The sequence below is a fragment of the Vicugna pacos genome, chromosome 4, assembly GCF_048564905.1.
Source record: "Vicugna pacos chromosome 4, VicPac4, whole genome shotgun sequence".
Taxonomy (NCBI): domain Eukaryota; kingdom Metazoa; phylum Chordata; class Mammalia; order Artiodactyla; family Camelidae; genus Vicugna; species Vicugna pacos.
Genome location: NC_132990.1, coordinates 31195698 through 31214158, shown reverse-complemented (window position 1 = coordinate 31214158; position 18461 = coordinate 31195698). Strand labels below are relative to the sequence as shown.

The 18461-nt window shown below is 36.9% G+C and overlaps 1 protein-coding gene across 4 annotated transcripts in view; it reads left to right on the top strand.

The window, feature by feature from the left end:
* KDM4C (lysine demethylase 4C) overlaps nucleotides 1-18461 on the top strand; it is a 360071-nt gene that overhangs the window by 63972 nt on the left and 277638 nt on the right. For all 4 annotated transcript variants that reach the window (XR_012071960.1, XM_031676953.2, XM_015242581.3 and 1 more), the window contains 2 exons: nucleotides 2303-2478; nucleotides 7413-7527. Coding sequence is in view for 3 of the 4 variants with exons in the window: in XM_031676953.2 (XP_031532813.2) it covers nucleotides 2303-2478; nucleotides 7413-7527 (291 nt within the window). In the remaining variant the exon portion in view is untranslated. The remainder of the gene's footprint in view (nucleotides 1-2302; nucleotides 2479-7412; nucleotides 7528-18461) is intronic.

Genomic DNA, 18461 nt, shown 5'->3' with positions numbered 1-18461 from the left:
GAATTTGAAGGGGAGGCAGAGCAGAAGCAGGGAGCCCTGGCAGGGGTAGTTGTGATGTGCTCAGGGGCACAGGGATGGTCACTAAGGCACCGAGGACTGCACTGCAGGCCCCAAAGTTAGAGCTGTGGAAGAGAGATTGTCTACCTCATCTTTTGACCTCAAGCTGAGATTGGTGTGTCTTTCTATAATGGAAATACATTTCAATTTAAAAATTTCCTCAGAAGAATAGATTTTATTACATTTGTTTCATTTTTTTTTTATTGTTCCAAATGTTGGGTTTATGATCTGGGTCTCTGTAGACTTGTCATCATCACCCTTTAAATTCCTGAGCCCCAGCAGAACCTGCTCTCCTGTGGCTCATCATGGGTTCTCCTTGGAACCCCCATCTCCATGGAAGGTCCAGTAACATTGAGAGCAGACAGTAGCTGCGGAGAGAACTTCCAGAACTGCAGGCGTCAGTGCTAAGGTCCTCCTCTTGCCTCTGGGTGCAGCTGCTTGTAACCAGCATCTCTCCCCTGAAGTCTGTCATTTTGTTATGTATAGTTCAAGTCACTTCTGGAAAAGGTTTAAAATTTGGAGTTTATTGGGGATGGGTGAGAGAGAGAAAAGGGAGACAGAGAAAATGAAGAGAATGTAAAGGTTTCCAGTGAATCTCTCAGATGAGCTACCCTTAGTTCAACCTCTCCATTAGATTAGCTCTTAAAGGTCTCATTTTTGGAATCTCAACACTTCTGGATTATCTTTGAGGAAGAAAAAAACTATTCTTTAGTTGAAGACAATGACATTTCAGAATCATATGATGCACTAAAATTTTGACCATAAACTTATAATGAACCAATTAGCAAGACTTGGGGCTTTATTTGAGCAGAGGGAAGTTGGGGTGACTATCCTCTTCTCTGGGCTCTGAATGCAGCCCTTTGTCCTGTTCTCCCACTTTTGTTTCTTGAAAACATATATCTTACTGTGCTCCACTGAGATTAATGAATGTCCTTTGGTTGGGGCCACGTTTAGTAACTTTAGAAGAGGAAGTGGCAGTTACCCTCACAAGGGAGCTGCGGGCACACAGAGGCCACCTGTGCGGCTGTCGGTGTCTCTGACAGAATAAGTTAATGAGACCTACAATTAGTCTTCTGAACGTTGAACAAGACACACCTGAGACTATTTTTTTTGTTTAAAGTGAGACTCATTGACAAATCTGGAGATACTCATTTATTCAACCTCATGGAAATTTCCTTTTATTTGTACTAGGAATACAGTACTATTTATACTCCCGAACTATTTCTTTCTAGTCATTTTTGCCAACTTTTACATGAGGTCACATATACTCAATTTCATCTATTTCCCTTCTTTTTCTGGAAGTTGCAGCAATAGCAAATGTATAAAAATGCACCAAATCAAATCAAATTGTAAAAATCAAAACTGCATTAATGTTGCTAGTTTGCTTTGAGGGCTAGCCCTGGGGAACAGAGCCACCTATGAAATTCTTTGTTAATGCACCATTTAATGAGTTGCTCTTAATTTATGATTTGAAGAAAGTGGTTGAGGAGTTCCAATAGTAGTGACTTTGACCTCAGATTACGGTCTGTCTTGGTTGAGAACATTTTTAGATTTAACTTTTATTTCCAGAGGGAGAGTTTTGACACTTTGACTTTCTGTATACAAAGTTGGTGGTCAAGTTGGAAAAGTGAAAAGTGGCAGTCTCCTTAAATGTGAAACTTGTATTGTTTTTGTGCAAAGAAGGTTATGATGAAGCACAATTATGCGTGAAATGGTGAAATTCTTCCACAACAGTAATCTGGACAGAGACTGTCCTGGGCCAGAGGATATTCACATTACGGAGTTTCCTGAGTAGCCTCGGGGGTGCAGGTAGCCACCTGTGCCCACAAGGTGAAGAAAGAGTTTGAGAAGCACTGTCTTTCCCCCTCCTGCTCCCTTCTCAGTTAGTAAATAGTAGCAGCAGTAGCAACTATTTCAAGATAAATAATGCAAATACAGATTTTAGTTGGAAAATTTCCACTGGCTATAGGGTCCAGACTAGGGTTGGGGAAATGGTAATATACAATATGTATTTCTATTTTGATATAATCGGGAAAGTAAACTTGAGGAGGAATGGATTTCCTTCATTTCGATACATTAAACGTCATGGTTAACTTTTGAATTTCTTAAAGTCCTAAGTAGGTTGTGCTTCCATTTCCTCTGTAAGAAAATCTGATGTGTTCTTCAGTTGTATTCTGTTGGAATATGAAAGCTAAATAACTACGTGGAATATTTTCCAAATAATATTTTATTATTTTACTTTTAGGTGATTCCTCCTAAAGAGTGGAAGCCAAGGCAGTGCTATGATGACATTGACAATTTGCTTATTCCAGCGCCAATTCAGCAGATGGTTACAGGGCAGTCAGGATTGTTCACTCAATACAACATCCAGAAAAAAGCCATGACAGTGAAGGAGTTCAGGCAGCTGGCCAACAGTGGCAAGTGAGTAGATCCAGTTTGCTATTTTTATTTCTTTCAAAGTTATAGGCAGAGGAGCTTGTGGTGAAGAGCAGGACTCTCTTTCAGTCCTCATTAACTGCTTCTGTTTTCTTTTCTTCAGGTGGTGGCCAGCCTACTTATGTTTAGTTTACTGCTAGGGAGATTGTTCCTTATTTTATCATCTCATTCATAGCATGTGTAAATTTTTTTTTCTATCTTTTGGTCAAGAGTTTTTGACCCTATACATGATTCATCTTAATTAGGCAAATTTTCTTCTTGTGTGACAATGTTTAAGTCCTAAATGACATTATATATATATATATTAGAAGATGTGTACTTTAAAAAGAAAATCCTTGAATGACTTGAAGGGCCACCATTATTATTAGTTACCTGTTGCTGTGTTACAAACTACCCCACACTTTAGTGTCTTAAATTAGTAAACATTTAACATCTCAGTTTCTGAAGGCGAGGAATCTGGGAGTGGCTTAGCTGGGTGGCAGTGGCTCAGGGCCTCTCATGAGGTTGCAGTCAACTTCACTGGGGCTGCTGTCTTTTGGAGGCTTGACTGAAACTGGAAGATCTTATTCCCAGTGTTCCCCTCCCCTGGTGGCTGTTGGTTGGAATCCTGAGTTCTTTATCACATGAGCTGCTCCTCATGTTGTGGCAACAGGCCTCTTCCAAAGCACGTTACTTAGAAGTTGCCAAGATGGAAGCCACGATGTCTTTTTATGACTTGTTTCATGACTGTCATTTCTGCCATATTCTATTTGTTATAGGTAAGTGCAGCCCGTGATTAAGGGGAAGAGAATTAAGCTGTACATCTTCAAGAAAGGAGTATCAAAGAATTTGTGGATATATTTAAAAATGACCACAGTTATAATTATTATTACATTACTCTTTTAAAAAAAAAGTTTCTGATATGCTGGTTAAGACCTTAGATCAAAAACATTAATCTGGAAAAAAAAAATACCCCCCAAAACCAACCAACCAATCATCCAACCAAAAAACACCATTGTCTAAATTCTCTGGATTGATGTACATGAGATTAAACCCTTTGCATGAATTTAGTTGATTATCTTTTTTTTGTTTGTTTTGAATTTATATTTGACAGTGAGCACTTGATGGTACTTGAAGAATCTTTTTTCTGTGTGAAGTTACTATTATGGAACATTCTGACTAATCCAGAGGAAATAACCATTTTATATTTAATTTGAATCTCTTTTGAATTTTTTTGGTAGGCATTTAAAAGCCTCATTATTTCAGATCTCATTAATTGAGGATGTGAAAATTTTATCATAGACTGGACTGGTTTGCTTTTATCCTCTTTAACAACTCTAATTTTCAGTGCTAAAACAAGATTGCAGAAGCAATTTTATCCAACTTTTTGAAAGTATTAGCTGTTTAGTGTATTCTGTTATCCATCTTCTAGTACCCATTTCCAGAGTCATTCTTACAGTGTTAAATAGTTTAGTTCATTTAGTGGAACCTCTACTTGACTACTTTGCTATTCCAAGGGAGAATTTTATACTTGGAAGTAATCAGATTATACTTACTGGAAAATGTTGACTTATATGGTCATCATAATTACTGTAAGAGAAGTACAAAGTGCTGTGAGGTGAGCCTTCTGTGGTTGTTGAGTAATGGAGTAATTTCAATTTTGTAGGTGCTATTGAGATGGATTTCGAAGGATGGTCAGAAGTTTTTCACTACTTAAAAAAGTAACATATGCTTATTTAAAAATTCAGAAATTATAGAAATATGTAATTTGAACTCCCAAAGATACATGGTAATTCAAAATATTGATGAGTGCAGAATCTCAAAGTCCTGTGTTCTCTTGTCATAGAGAAACTTTTATCATCATCTCTAGCGCATTTGATTATCTTAGCATGGTATCAGTTTTCTGTTTAGGGGGAATTTATTTTCCTAGGCATTTACTTTATTCATATCTCTGTTCAGTTTGTACTCTGGTGGCTTAGTTGTTGAAGATTGACTCTTCCTGAAGGTAGCCATTCAGGGGACATTGTTTTCTGTACCACTGTCTGTATACTCAGTGCCTGGTACATATCTGTGATGTGCTTGGTGCTGTTTCAATATATGTTGATGTGTCATGAAGCTAAAATATACTTGAAGGGGTATAAATTATTAAACAGCTTGTAAAGATTTACTTATTAACAGAATGTACATTTTTCGATATTCCAAAGTTCAAAAATGATTTAAAAAGTAGTTGACACCTTTCTTAGTTACAAAATATAACTGTTATGAGAAACTGTTTGAAAGGTTATTTCCAGATTAAATTTTATTTCTTTCAAAATTAATGTATCTTTTGAGTTGGATTAATTTCACTATAATTTTTGTGATGTTACCTTTGAAATTTATTTTTTATATTTCCTCTACAAATTTCATATGTAAAATTTGTTTCAAATGCCAGTGAAATGGCTTTCTAAGCCTCAAGCCAAGGCTCTACTTGTCCACTCACAGCTACACTAGGATCGCGTGGTCTTCATAGTGGTTATGGAATGGTCCTAAGATGGGACTAATTTTCATGGGAGGCAGGATGCACCATTCTTTTCTTTCTGTTCATCTATTCTCCTTCAGTACAAGCCCAGATATAGGTACACAGTACATAAAGTGCTTGGTGTAAACAGTAGAGAGGATAACTTGCTCATTTGCTTAATAACAAAACTTAATCCAAAGAAAATCTGGAGGCCACCAGCGTGTCTCTACTGTAAAACTTTGTGGAGGTGAATAATGCATACTCTTGCATCACTTACATTATTGATCTGTGCTTTCTTTGAGGCATGGAGCTAAGTGTTTTACACAGTTGTCTGATGGGAGTCCTCACACTGGCTCAGTTGTTATTATCCCTGTTTTATAGAGGAATAACTGAGATCCAGAGAGATTCTGTCCCCTGCCCAGGGTTGTGTAACTTATAAATGGCAGAGCCTGGATCTAAACCCAGGCAGTCTGCTCCTGGAGCCCCATCTCTTAACAGCTGTGCTATAGTGAGTGAAAGGTTCTGGGTGAGACAGTGTGGTTGGGTCAGTTTTGAGCAAGTTGACACTGGAGTTGTGGAATAGCTGTGATGGTTTGACAGTCCATTAGGGTTGAAATCTGTAGCCAAATTTCATTAGAATCAGGTACTAACTGAATGAACTGGTCACTTTTTCCAAGTTTAATATCAATGTTTGTTTCAAATATTCAAGGATTTTAGAATTTAACCTCAATAGCTGATACCAAACTATAGCTTTCTCTCTTAGAGTTACGGGTTGTTAAAAATTGATCCTGAGTGAGTCAGTGTATAGTGATAGATGCTTTAGGTCTTCTCATAGTGAAAGGCAATTTAGGGCTTTAATTTCCAAAATCTGAGACTATCCTCTAGAAGTCATACAAACAGCATCTTTGCTATGTTTTTTTTTTTTTTTTGTCACCTGAATGACCTCTGGTTAGGTTGTTTAACTTGTGCCTGAAATTCCTGTTACTACTGGAACTCCAATCATAAAGTAGTGGAAGGAAGTGGAGTTGATTCTTTCATGCCTGTCCTTTTTATTTTTGGCTGCTCTGTGAGATTCTAGTGGTCTGGGTAATCTGAAGATTGATTATTCTGTGTTTCAAATACAGTCTAAGTTGTTTGGTATTCTTGCCCGTTGCTTAAATAGCAGTATAGTAGATGTAGTTATTAATTGCTCTATAATTATTCAATCTGAAATGTCCAGTAGGCTTTATGGGGAGTGTTTCTGCTAAACACCTTGTCTACTATGTTTGTTCCATTGTTTTCTCAGTTTGTTGATTTCTTTGCTTATTTTTTCCTTTAGAAACTTTTTTTTTGTGATAATGTAAAATTACTGTTCAAAATTTAGATAATACAAAGAAGTCAGTGCTTTTCTGTAATTCTTATATTGAGAGATAACCATTAATACTGATAATTTGGTGATACTTCTTCTTGGCCACTTAATGTATGGTTATATACCTTTTTAACATATGCAGGATCATAGTATTCTTACTGCTTTGTAATCAGCTTTATTCACCATGTAAAGATTTTAATGTCAATATAGAGAAAGATATACCTTATTTTATGTTCTTTTATTTAACTTAGCCCTAATTGCTAGAAATTAGCTTGAGGTTTCAGTTAATGCTTCTCCAAACGTTTATCTGTGATCATACATCATTGTATACATCTGTGTGTTGTTAGGATGAATTTCTAGAGTTGGATTTTAGGGTCAAAGGTATACATTTTTTAAAACTATTGAAATGTGTTGAAAAATTATACTCTGGTACCAGTTTATATTCTGACTCCAGCTGTGTAAGAGAGGTCTCATTATTTACTAGCATTATGTATTAAGCACCAATCTAATAACTGCAAAATGTCTAATTTTAGTTTTTTTTTTATTTTTAGTGAGATTGTCCTTTGTCAGTTTTCCTATAGAAAATTATAAGGAATTATGAGAAATTTATATATGATGTATGTAATTATAAACTACATATATTCTAATTTATGTTTTGTCTTCAATGTAAACATAAAATTTCCTAGTATAGTAGTTGTATAACAATATATATATATATAGTATAATGGTATAGTAATATATATGTAGTATATGTACTGTATATAGAGTATAGTAGTAGTAAAGATTTTAGGAAATGTTTTGAAAGCTAAAATAGGGCATTTTAATTACTTTTCTGCTTCTGTTGTTGATACTTCATGAAAATATTTTTCTTCTTAGTCAAAGTGGAGTTTTCTTATTGGGTTATTTAGGAATTGGAGTCTTTAGAGATCTATAATCAATACATTTCTATATTTACTTGTTAGATTTGGCAACATGAGCTGCTGCAGTATTTTCATTTTGATAGGACTTTGTTTAGAAAGTGATTTAAATCAAATAGGTGGGGAAAGTCTTAAAATTCTTACTGGTTTGTGCTTATTTTTCATCTACCTTTTCTAGATATTGTACTCCAAGATACTTGGATTATGAAGATTTGGAGCGCAAGTACTGGAAGAACTTAACCTTCGTGGCACCCATTTATGGTGCAGACATTAATGGCAGCATATATGATGAGGTATATTTCTATTATACTAGGTTTTGTAAAGGGTCGTTTCATGTTGCTGTTTTTGTTTCCATTTTAGGTGGTGAAGAAGTAGTCATTTGTTGTGCTTTTGTGACCCATAATTCCTCACAGAACAAGAGGAAATAAAAACCCATCAATATGATTTCTGGTGCTGCTGTTTTTCAGACTAAAGTAGTTAATTGTACAAGTGCCTGAGACTGTTCAAAGTAATATAGTATGTGCTTTTCTGGCTAATCTTTAAATTACATTCACATTTTTTAAAGGCAAAGCACATTTTAAAAATACTTGGAAAACAGGAAATATTATTTATATTGCTACCACCTTAAGGCAGAAGTAGTGTTTTAAGTATGTATTTTTCTGTAGTTTTTCCTTCATCATTTGAAAACATATTAAACATGCTTATATTGTTTCCTCCCTCACAAATTGTGAGAATTTTTTTAAAGTATGTATTATTACAGTCTTTCCAGTTATTTTTCAATAGAATGTAATCCACTTGACATCATCTAATCCTTTTTGCCTTTCTCTGATACTTGTAAACCTTATTTAAAAAAATTTTATTTTCCTTTTTGAAACCTTTTATCTTCTCACATTGTTTTATTTTGAAAAATTTCTTGCTTACCAAAAGGTTGAATTAGTGCTGTAAACACCAGATACCTATGTGTAGATTGCCCAGTTGTTAATATTTGCCTCATTTGCTTTATGAAAATCCATATAGGAAAATTGAAATTGTGCCACTACCTCATATCCAGAAATGTATAAAGAACTCCATCATTCTCTATCATTCCATCCTTGTCTGTGTCTGTCTCTCTGCTGTAACATTTGGAAGTAAGTTGCAGACACATGACGGATCACCCTTAATTATTTCAGTATGTATCTTTCAATTACAAGGCAATTTAACTTTTGTATAATATCTAATATGCAGAACATATTCATAGATCCCTAATTTTCCAAGTAATGTTCTTTATAAACTTCTTTGTTTTCTCCATATGAAGGATAGAGCCAAGGATTTCCCTTTAAAATTAATAAGTGATCTATAGGGTGGTATTTAGAGACTAGACCTGTTCCCCAATAGCCTTTCACCCAGGGAATTTGTATGCATTGATAATCCTTGCCTGAGTCAATTATCATACTATTATTAAACCTTTTATATTTTGATATATAAACTGCAAATTGCCTAAAACGTAGACTTAGAGTTTCAAAAATTACTGTAAGGTGATCACCTATGTATCACCACTGACATCAAGGAAAACATCACCGGCACCCTAGAGTTCCCCTACCTACATATTACAGTCTCCCCTCTTTCCTCCAGAAGTAATCACTATTCAGACCTTATGGTAATCACTCCCTTTTTTTTCCCTTGAAAATGCAGCTCATTGTATCTTGTTTCTGAGTTTTATATAACTTGAAGAATTATTCATTATATACTCTTACATGTCTGGCTTCTGTCACACCTTATTAGATTTCTAAGCTTTTACTGTATTGGGTGTAGGAGCAGTTCATTCATTTTCATTGCTGTATAGTATTCGATTATATGATTGCACCCCAGATTATTTGTTCTGCTACTAATGATCATTTTGATGGCTTCTAGTTTTGAGTTGCATGCACAAAATGTCTGTGAATGCTCTACACGTGTTTTCTGGGGCATGGAAGCTTGCATTTCTATCAGGTGTATGGCCTAGAAGTGGTTATAGGGTGTATACATGGTTAGAAAATTACTTTCTAGTTTACACCGTTCTGTACCAATGTTTGCTGCATACTGATAATTGCCCATTGCTCCACACCCTCCCTGACACTTTGTATTGTTCTTTTAATTTTAGTCATTCCAAAATTAAATGAGGGTGTGTAGATTTGTAGTTTGAAATCACATTAATTTTTTCGTCTGTGTTCATTGGCTATTTTGATTTCTTCTTAATCAAAATGCCTCTTCAGACCTCTTTTGTGTCATGGTTTTCTTACTGATTTAGAGTTCTTTACACATTTCTGGATATGAGGTAGTGACACAATTTCAGTTTTTCTATATGGATTTTCAGTTGTTGAACACTGTTATTGAGAGGACAATTCCTATCTTTGAAAATGGACTGGCTGATAGATGATACTATGGAATTACTATTGTCCATAATTAGATGTAATGATGGCATGGCAGCTATATATATTTTTTTGCAAAAATAATTGAGGTAGAGCAGCATATTTGGGGTGATTTTCTGAATAGTTGACATAAAACCACCGTGAGGTAGCTTTTCATATTTGATAGTAAAATAATGTAATTGTTGACAGCACACATGAGCCTGATAGACTTTGGTTTGCTGTGCTTATCATTTTACTGCTTGTGTTTGAAAACCAGTTACACATTGGCATTGCTTCAAGGGAACATTGACTTTAGACTTCAAGTTTGAGTAACTTTGGTTATTAAAATCCAATGAACAAAATCTGCTGGTTTGTAAACATGCACTTTTAAAACATCCTCATCATTTACAGGTTTTGGAGCCAGGAATCTGTCATTTTGGTAGGACCCACAAGGCATAATACTTTACGGAATTTCTGTAGGCACATTTAGTAGCTCCAGAGCTGAGCTGACATTTTCAGTGCTTTTGTAGCATAAAGAAAGGCATGAGAGAGATGTTGTAAACTGCTGCTGGTAAACAAAACCAATCATACTCAAGGTACATAAACTCGAACAAATGAAAAATAACGTGTATATTTGCCCCCTTGAGGTAGATGCAGAGTAATAAGAGAAAGAGTGAATTAAAGAGAGTGATGTAGAGTGAATGTGATAATAACCTGTAACTGTCAGGAACATTTGAAGTCATCACAATGAATGTGCATTGAAAAAAGCCCATGTATTGTTTTGCTCTTTCTTGTTGTATCTTTGCATTATTTAACTGTTCAGTTCAATATTTAAATTGTGTTGGGAACTGGTCTGTTACGGTTTCAGGCCTTATTTTGAAAGGGATTATAGTCATCAAATTGCAGTTCACCCCCTGCCCCCAATTTTTAGCTATAGCTATGTCCTTTAATGTTAAAAGATGGAATTGAAAAGCCATAGCCTTTTGGTGAAGGTGGGGGTTCTTGAAGAGAGTGTGGGGAGGTAAGAGAAATAGTTTGTGCAGGGTGCAAAGATGAATAAGGATCCAGGTTTTGCAATAAATCACAGACTTGAGGGGCAGAGGAGCAGTAAGATGTAATGCTCTTGGCCATAAAGGCAAGTGTGGGGTTCCAGGGAGCCTGGAGGAGAGACACTTAGAGTAGGTAGATTGCCACTGAAGGAGGACTTTTTGGAGGAGAATGGACATCTGAGCTTCGCATAGATGAGTGAGTTCAAGTCAGGTAGAGGAAGGAGAGAGAAGAATGGGGCAGGAACTAGGTAAATCTGAGGCTAAGACTACACTTAATAGTCTCTGTATTTTTACTGACTTGAGACTTTTTGGTGAACATGGGCTTGAGGAGGGTGAGGCAGACCTGGAACTGTGGCTCTGGGGAGAGGGCTCAACCTGGCCAGAGACAGGGCTGTAGTGGTCCTTGCTGCTCAGATGTTTGTCTTGCAGCACCGGGCAAGTCTTTTAAGGAGCAAAGGAGGTGCCTTTGTAGTGTTGATCCAGGCTTGTATACAACACAGAAATTTAGGGGTGAGGGTGACTAGTTGAGGACAATCAGCCTTGATAGTCAGGGGAGTAAGGCCTGGAGATTCCAGAGCCTGAGTCTTGGCCCCTCTTTCATTTGACTGCTGCTTTCAGAGCTTGACTTCCTTAAGATATGCTTAAAAATCCCAATCAACAGCATGGGCAGCAGCCTGTGACAGCAGCAGTGCTAACATGATTTAAGTAAGTTACTGTTTTTTGAACTAAAATGTCAAGACTATCAAAGGCATGCTATGACAAAGTGCAGCCTTTGGGTGTGTGATAGAAACCCAGCTTGGCAGCTAGATTCTGCCTGTTGCTTCTCTTTGTAAATTAAGTTTTGTTGGAGCATAGCCTTACCTGTTCATTAACATATTATGTGTGACTATTGTGTATTACAGAGGCAGAGCTGAGTAGCTGTGACAGAGACTGTATGGCCTGCAAAAGAATATTTAGAATATTTACCATCTTGCCTTTTGTGGAAAAAGTTTGCCAACCCCTAATATAGAGGCATAATTATTTGCTGTTGGGGAAGGATGCTCAAAACGTTTTTGAGATAGATGGGCTATAGCTAAAGTTCTGAATGTTTTGGGAGACTCATATTGACTACATTGGTACCTTGAAATGAAATTCAAGTGTTTGATGATGTTAGGAACCTTCTGTAAAGTAAAGAAGTTCTTGGTCTTCGAAATAGAGCCACTCGTGTTCTTGGGTGGCCCTTGGTGATTCCTTGGAAACAGTAACAGAAATATGAGTCCTAAGATTTGAAAAGAAATTTTTTTCTGGCTATGTTTTACTAAGGGTTTGTCCACTGCTAAAGAGAGTTTTAATTAGCCTTTGCTAACTGTACATTTAACAAATTCGACCTCTGATAAAAGAAGCATGGGAGCTTCTTCAGGAAACAAACACATGAAAAAGGAGACAAAGAGAAAAGAGGAGCAGGGAGTAAAAAGCCCTGTAACTGTAGGCTGACTAAGGGACATGTAAATCAGCAGATATCTGTAGGAGAGAAGGAACATTTCTGGGATTGCCAACAGCCACGCTTCCGCAGACCTTTGAAGACAGAGTGTTTCTCTTTGTTCTGTGTGTGAGAGCTAAGAGTAGGCATCACCATTGTTTACTTATACTAGTACGGTGACAGGAAGTCATTCAGGCTTGTGTTCTGTGCTCATTTGTGTTCTGAGCTGCATTTGTGAGAATGCCTGTCATCTGGTCTAATGGTGATCCTCTTAGTGGTAATGGTTCATTAAATCGAGGTTTAAAATGAAGTCCCACATGCTTTCCTTAGGCTGGCTGTTATCTTCTTAGTTGATAACACCAGAAGGATTTCCAGAGTATTGTCTGTTTTCAAAAGAGTCTTCTTTGCAAGATTTTCTTTTTGTTGAGTGTTGGTAGACACTGCCTAAGCCTCACCTGTCTCCTGCATTGTCCAGACTTTCTGAGTTGAACACCGCATTCATATCCCAACAGGCAGTGTTGTCTGCAGAGGCCTCTTTAAGCTCATGTTTTCAGAGTAGTACACCAGCAAGGTTCCCACTTCACAGTAATTTAGCCTTCTTTGGATGCTTTATGTCCAGGTGTTTCTTTCTTCTGAATAAGAATATTCATCTTAAAAATGTTTGCTTTTTATAAGTAACACTTCTTCAAGAAGGTGAACTAAATTCTTTGAGAATGAATTTTTATGAGTTCTAGATTTCTTTTATATTAGAACTTTGTCAAGAACCCCTTTATAAGAAATCTGTTGGCTGAAGCATGGTAATCTTTTTATACCGACATTTATCTTAATGACACTTAGCCTTAGACGGCATTTTTTTCTCTTACCACAATGGAATAGCTTAAATACCTTCATCCACCAGATGGCACTCTTGGACAACAAATATGTCTAAGGCTGTGAGTTTCCAAATGAGGTAAAACAGTTTAAACTGTTTGAGTCACCAGGAGAGTTCCTTTCCATTTTGTATTTTTATCACATCAGGATAACATTTATACTGAATAAGAAATGATTTGAAGCCAGAACACTAACTGTATGTGTAATTTTTAATCCAGTGCAAAATATCATCATTCTAGACATGTTTTACTACTGAGAGAGCTATTGGCCTGGAATCATGACTTTCAGATTTTAATTCTGTGAAATATGGCTTCTAGTTAATCAAAACTTATTACCTGCCAGCGTGTTATGGCTAATCTTTAGTGAATTAAGTTAGCCTGCATGATCTCAGGTTATGCCATCCAGACAGGGAAGGTGATGGTAGTTCTTCTACTCACTGGTCACATTGTATCCAGAGTGTCCCATCAGTTCTGGAAGCTATGTTTTTGGAGGGTTATTGCTAGGGAATTGTTGATAGAAGAGAGTTAAGCCCAGATGCAGGCTGACCTCAGAGTACATGGCTACTGCCCTCAAGTATCTGTCAGATATGTGAAAGGGTTAGGTGGTACTGCTCTGGGGAAGATCACTTTTGTCACTGGAAGAACTTTCTAAAAAATAACAGCTGCCTCAGAACAGATCGGGCTGCCATGTGAGAGGTAGGGAGCTACTGATCTCGGAATGTTCACAGGGAAAACGGTCTGATCTTATGTTAGAAATGGTTAAGAAGAAATTTGGGTTGGATAGGATTTGGATAGAAATAGTCGTTTCTGTTTTACTTCTCTTCTTTACCTCTCAACTGATAAACTTCACAATTAAAGTATACTTAGATGTTCAGTTAAGTGCTGACTTGATAAACAAACAAATATATGTCGAGTCCCATGCTGAGTGGTTTGTGGGGGTGTGAGAAGTGTTAGGGATGTCAGGGGTTTGCCAGTGGAGGGTGTTTACTAGGTAGCTGGAGAGTCATGAAAGGTTCCCCTAAGGGATACCTGGCAAGTACAGGGCGGACTAGGTGCCCTATGGTTGGTGTGAATACTGTGTACCATAGACATGTAAGGAGGTTATTCTTTTTGGGCATTGGCACAGTCCCCGAGATTGTGGTGAGAATTCAGGGCATCAAGTGGGCATCAGATATGTGAACCACAGTGGGGAGTGAGGATGCTAAGAGGGTTCCTGTGGTACTGGATGATCAGTGTGCCCAGAGGGGTGGATGACTGTGGGAAACAGGCAGAGGGAATTACTGAAGGGGAAGGAACCTGAAACCCAGAGGTGAAAAGCCACAGTTTTAGTGCTGAATTTGGCTGGTGATCATCAAATCATTGATGAATTCACCTGAAAAAGTCTTGGAGATCATAATGTAGCCAACATGTTCATAGATGAGGAACTTCAGACTGAAATGTTAGCATTTATCCAGGGTAGCACCTACTTAGTGGCAGAGCTGGAAGACCTCTTTCCATCGTTTTAGACTGTCACCAGGAAGGATTGTTAGAACTTGGAACTACATTGTGTGCCCTGAACCGCTCCTTTCTTGGATTAGTATCTGCCAGGGTCTTCACTGGATGCTTAGTGATCTTCAGAAGCAAACTTCTGTCCCCATTGCAGCTGACCTTGTCTGCAGGTTTATACAAGGACTTTGATAAGACATGTGTACTTGAAACTCAGTTCCTACTTTGGCCCCACTTGTCCCCATTTTTTAAAAAAGGAAGATGAAGATCATCTAGATTCCTTCTTTACTATGATTTTTAAAAGACTTGGAAACATTTTTTTTAAAGGAGGGAATTTATAAATGGAGTAGAAAGATACAAATAATTCTGTTGTCAAAAAGGAGCTGTTGATCCACACCTGTTTCAAGAGTCTGTTTTAGAAATGACTAGAAATATAGATGAGTGTTTCTGTAGCAAAGTTATTTCCCAGTGTTTTTAAAAAAAATTATGGCAAAGAGTGTAAAACAACCCATATGTCACATAGGAAAATAATGATGCAAATTGATACAGACATGAAGGTAATATATACAATAAAATAAATGGTAGGAAAATGTTCACAATGCAATGGTGAGTGAATAAACCAAGATAACTGTGTATATAGACAGTTCCCCAAGATCTTGAATGCCCCCACAGGATTTCCAGTATTGTATACATTCCCTCATAAAGGATCCACTTAACTGTGGGTAAGGAGCGGCAGGTCTGGCTGAGATGGAGAGGTTGGGAAGCTGCTCCCGTATGCCAGTTTCCTAGCATAGGTTCCTCAGAATAAGTCACCATCTGGCAGTGGACTTTTGGGGTTACTGGAACAGAAGTAGAGCCATGAATTCCAGGAGTCTGATTCTAATTGTGTTCTAATTAGAAGAGAATTTTTTTTTAGAGGAAGATACTACTAAAATGATACAGTGATTTTGTCTTATTTGAAGGTTTGTAAGTTTGATTTTTAAAAAGACTTATGTTCCAAATATTCTACAATGAGAAAATATAGTTTAATATTCAGGAAAATTGTTAGTTTTTTTTGTTGTTGTTGAAGGAATAATGTTGAGCCTATGTGTATGGTCCAAAATTTTACACTGTGAAGAATGAAAATGAGACCATTGGAAATACCTTAAGTTGTTTTTTTTTTCTTTTTTTTTTTTCATAAAGAATAAAGGGAAACTCAACAGTGCCAACTCTATTCCAACTGCTTTAAGTGAGAAGTAGCATTGGGGGAGAAATGAAAACAAGATAGAAAAAACAAACAGCTGGGAGAAACAGAATCAAAAGTAGGCAGAGTATTAGAGGGGAACTGGGAAAACAGGTAAATTATTTATCTAAATTGGAGTTTTCCTGGCATTAGCAGTTGTAAAAAGGCTCAAACAGTTGTAAAAAGTTGTAAAACATGTTGGCACCATTCAAAAGCTAAGTGGCTTCTACTTTTCCTTTAGTAGGATCACATTAGTATCACAGACTTGTATATTACTTTCTTACATAAATCCACTAGAGAATGGAGCAACTGAGGACCTTCGGATTTGGTTAGTAAGAAAGAACTGTATCAGTCAGCCATTATTTTGCTGTCAGTAATAGAGACCTTAAAATCAATAGCTAAAACAAATTATTTAGTTTTCATGTAAAAATTGGAGTCAGGTAGTCCGGGTCCAGTGTGTTGGTTCCATGATGTCATCATAGACCTGTACTCCTAGCAATTTCTTCTGCCATCTTCAAGATGAGATCCTTACCTTTCTGTTCCTGTGGTTGCTGCTAATCATGTCTGAATGTCTGGTGGAGGGAAGAGGGAAAAAGGGCAAAGGAAATGTGCCTGTTTGAGGTAGCCTCTTCAAAGCTTTCTTCTGGAAGCCCTGCCCTGTGATGACTAGTTACATTTTATTGGTCAGAACCGTACCATGTCTAGCCTTAGCTGCAAGAGAAGTTGGGCATGCAGTTTTTATACAACTACGTTGTTCTTTCAATTAAATGGGGTTCTGTTCGTAAAAAACGTGAAAATAGATACTATGTTCTTAGGCAATTTCTGTTATGAAAGTTTAACAGCCATAGTGATTTTTTAAAATAAATTTAATATCACCTTTTCAGTACCCTGCCCCCCCAACACAGCCTTTTAACAATTTGGAAGAATATTACTCTAAACATTTCTCTGTGTTTATACATACTCTTTTCTTTTTCTGCCTTCCATTCTTTTATTTTTCAGCAAAAAGCTTAAAGTCTGCAATTCCTAGAATTGATTTCCATAGCTTTTCCAAATGATTGTTGTCTTTTAAATTTGTGGAAATTGCTTGATTATTTTACAAAAACTTTTTGTAATCCACACTTTCAAAACCATGGTGGGCATGCCCCCCCCAATTCCATCACAGAATACCATAAAGTTTTTAAACTTTCAGCCACAGTGATTTAGAAGTATTGTGTTACACTGCAGTATAATACACTTTAAAGAGTTGAATGAGACAAAGGGCTTAGTAGTATAGAAAATATGGATACATGAATAAGGATTTTTGTGTTTATAATTTCCTATATGTAAAAATAACTTGTCTGGGTGTGGGTTTAGTATTTTATTAAACATTGAGATCATTAATCGTTTTTAAAGGAGAACAGGGCTTCATAAGGTTCAGATTCCTTTTAGGATTTTCTGCAAGGGCCACATATAGAAGTGTAAAATAAAGTTAACAATTCTGTTTATTATTTCTGTAATTAAAAAAAAAATAGAATGCATGTCTGTGAGTGAATCCATGAATGCTGTTCTTGGCCTAAGCCAGTATTTTCAAATCATCTTTTTGGTAGGTAGTCCTTAAAAAAATAGGAAAGTAGTAAACCTAATCACCAAATTACTAACTCTCCCCTCCAGTTATTGGGGGAGAGAGGAAACTTTTTCCTTCTTTGATCATATAGAATTAGGTAGTTTAGAATTGACTTTCTGGCTCATTGTTTGGCCACATGGCTAGAACCACAGTAGTGCCAGCTTGGGTCAGACTTTTCCATTTTCACCCTTAAATTCCTGCTCCACAGTTATGAGCTGTGAGATCTTGGGGAAGTTTTGTGACTTCTCCTGGGGCAGCTCTCTCATCTATAGAATGGCATTAATAATAGATGGTAGTAGTGTCTACCTCTTAGGATAAAATGAGACGAATGAATAAAATATGTAGGACAGGGCCTGCTCCATAGTATGTACTGAATTATGTTAGCTGCAACCAGTGGCAATACTAAAGTGAAAGGGGACAAAAATCCTTAGGCTGTAATGAGATTTTCAGTAGCTAACTCTGACCAAGAGAATTGTGAAGAATTCTATTTTGCAGTAGTCATTTATGTATAAGGTCAATCTGCAGCTCAGCAGTTTATACTTTCTGCCATCTGTCAAAGCCTGTCCTGTCATAGCCATGAAGGATGTTTGTTACAGGGGTACTCCTTAAGAAAATGCTCCTTCTATTTTCACGAAAACACTGTCTTCCTGTCAGTAAGACAAGGTGCCAGGGCAGAAATGGTGCCCTGGGATGTTACTCAGGAGATAGTCTCTTCATGACTGTTTCTTTGTCTTATTTTTGGAATGTAGTATCTGATTATGTGCAATATACTTATGTTTTGAAGCACAACAATGCAGTGAGTACCCCAGACCCACCATGCAGCCCAGCAGCTGGAACATTAACAATACTGCTCATGGGCTGTTCTTTCTACAGTCCTTCCCTGTTACCTTCCCTCATCACCCAGGGGTGGCCTGAGCTTTGTGTTTGATTTCTTGCCTTTAAGAAAAAGGTTTTCTTACACAAACATATATCTTTAAATAGTATAAATAATTTGGCTCATTTTTTACCTCATTTAAAATAGCATTATTTAATGTAGTCTTCTGAGGCTACACCGAACAATAGGTTTTCCAGATTCATCCATGTTATTGTGTGAGCAGTTTGTTCAGTCATTTCCATTGCTGTATAATATTCCATTTTGTGCATATACATTTTATTTTTATTGTCCTGCCGGGGG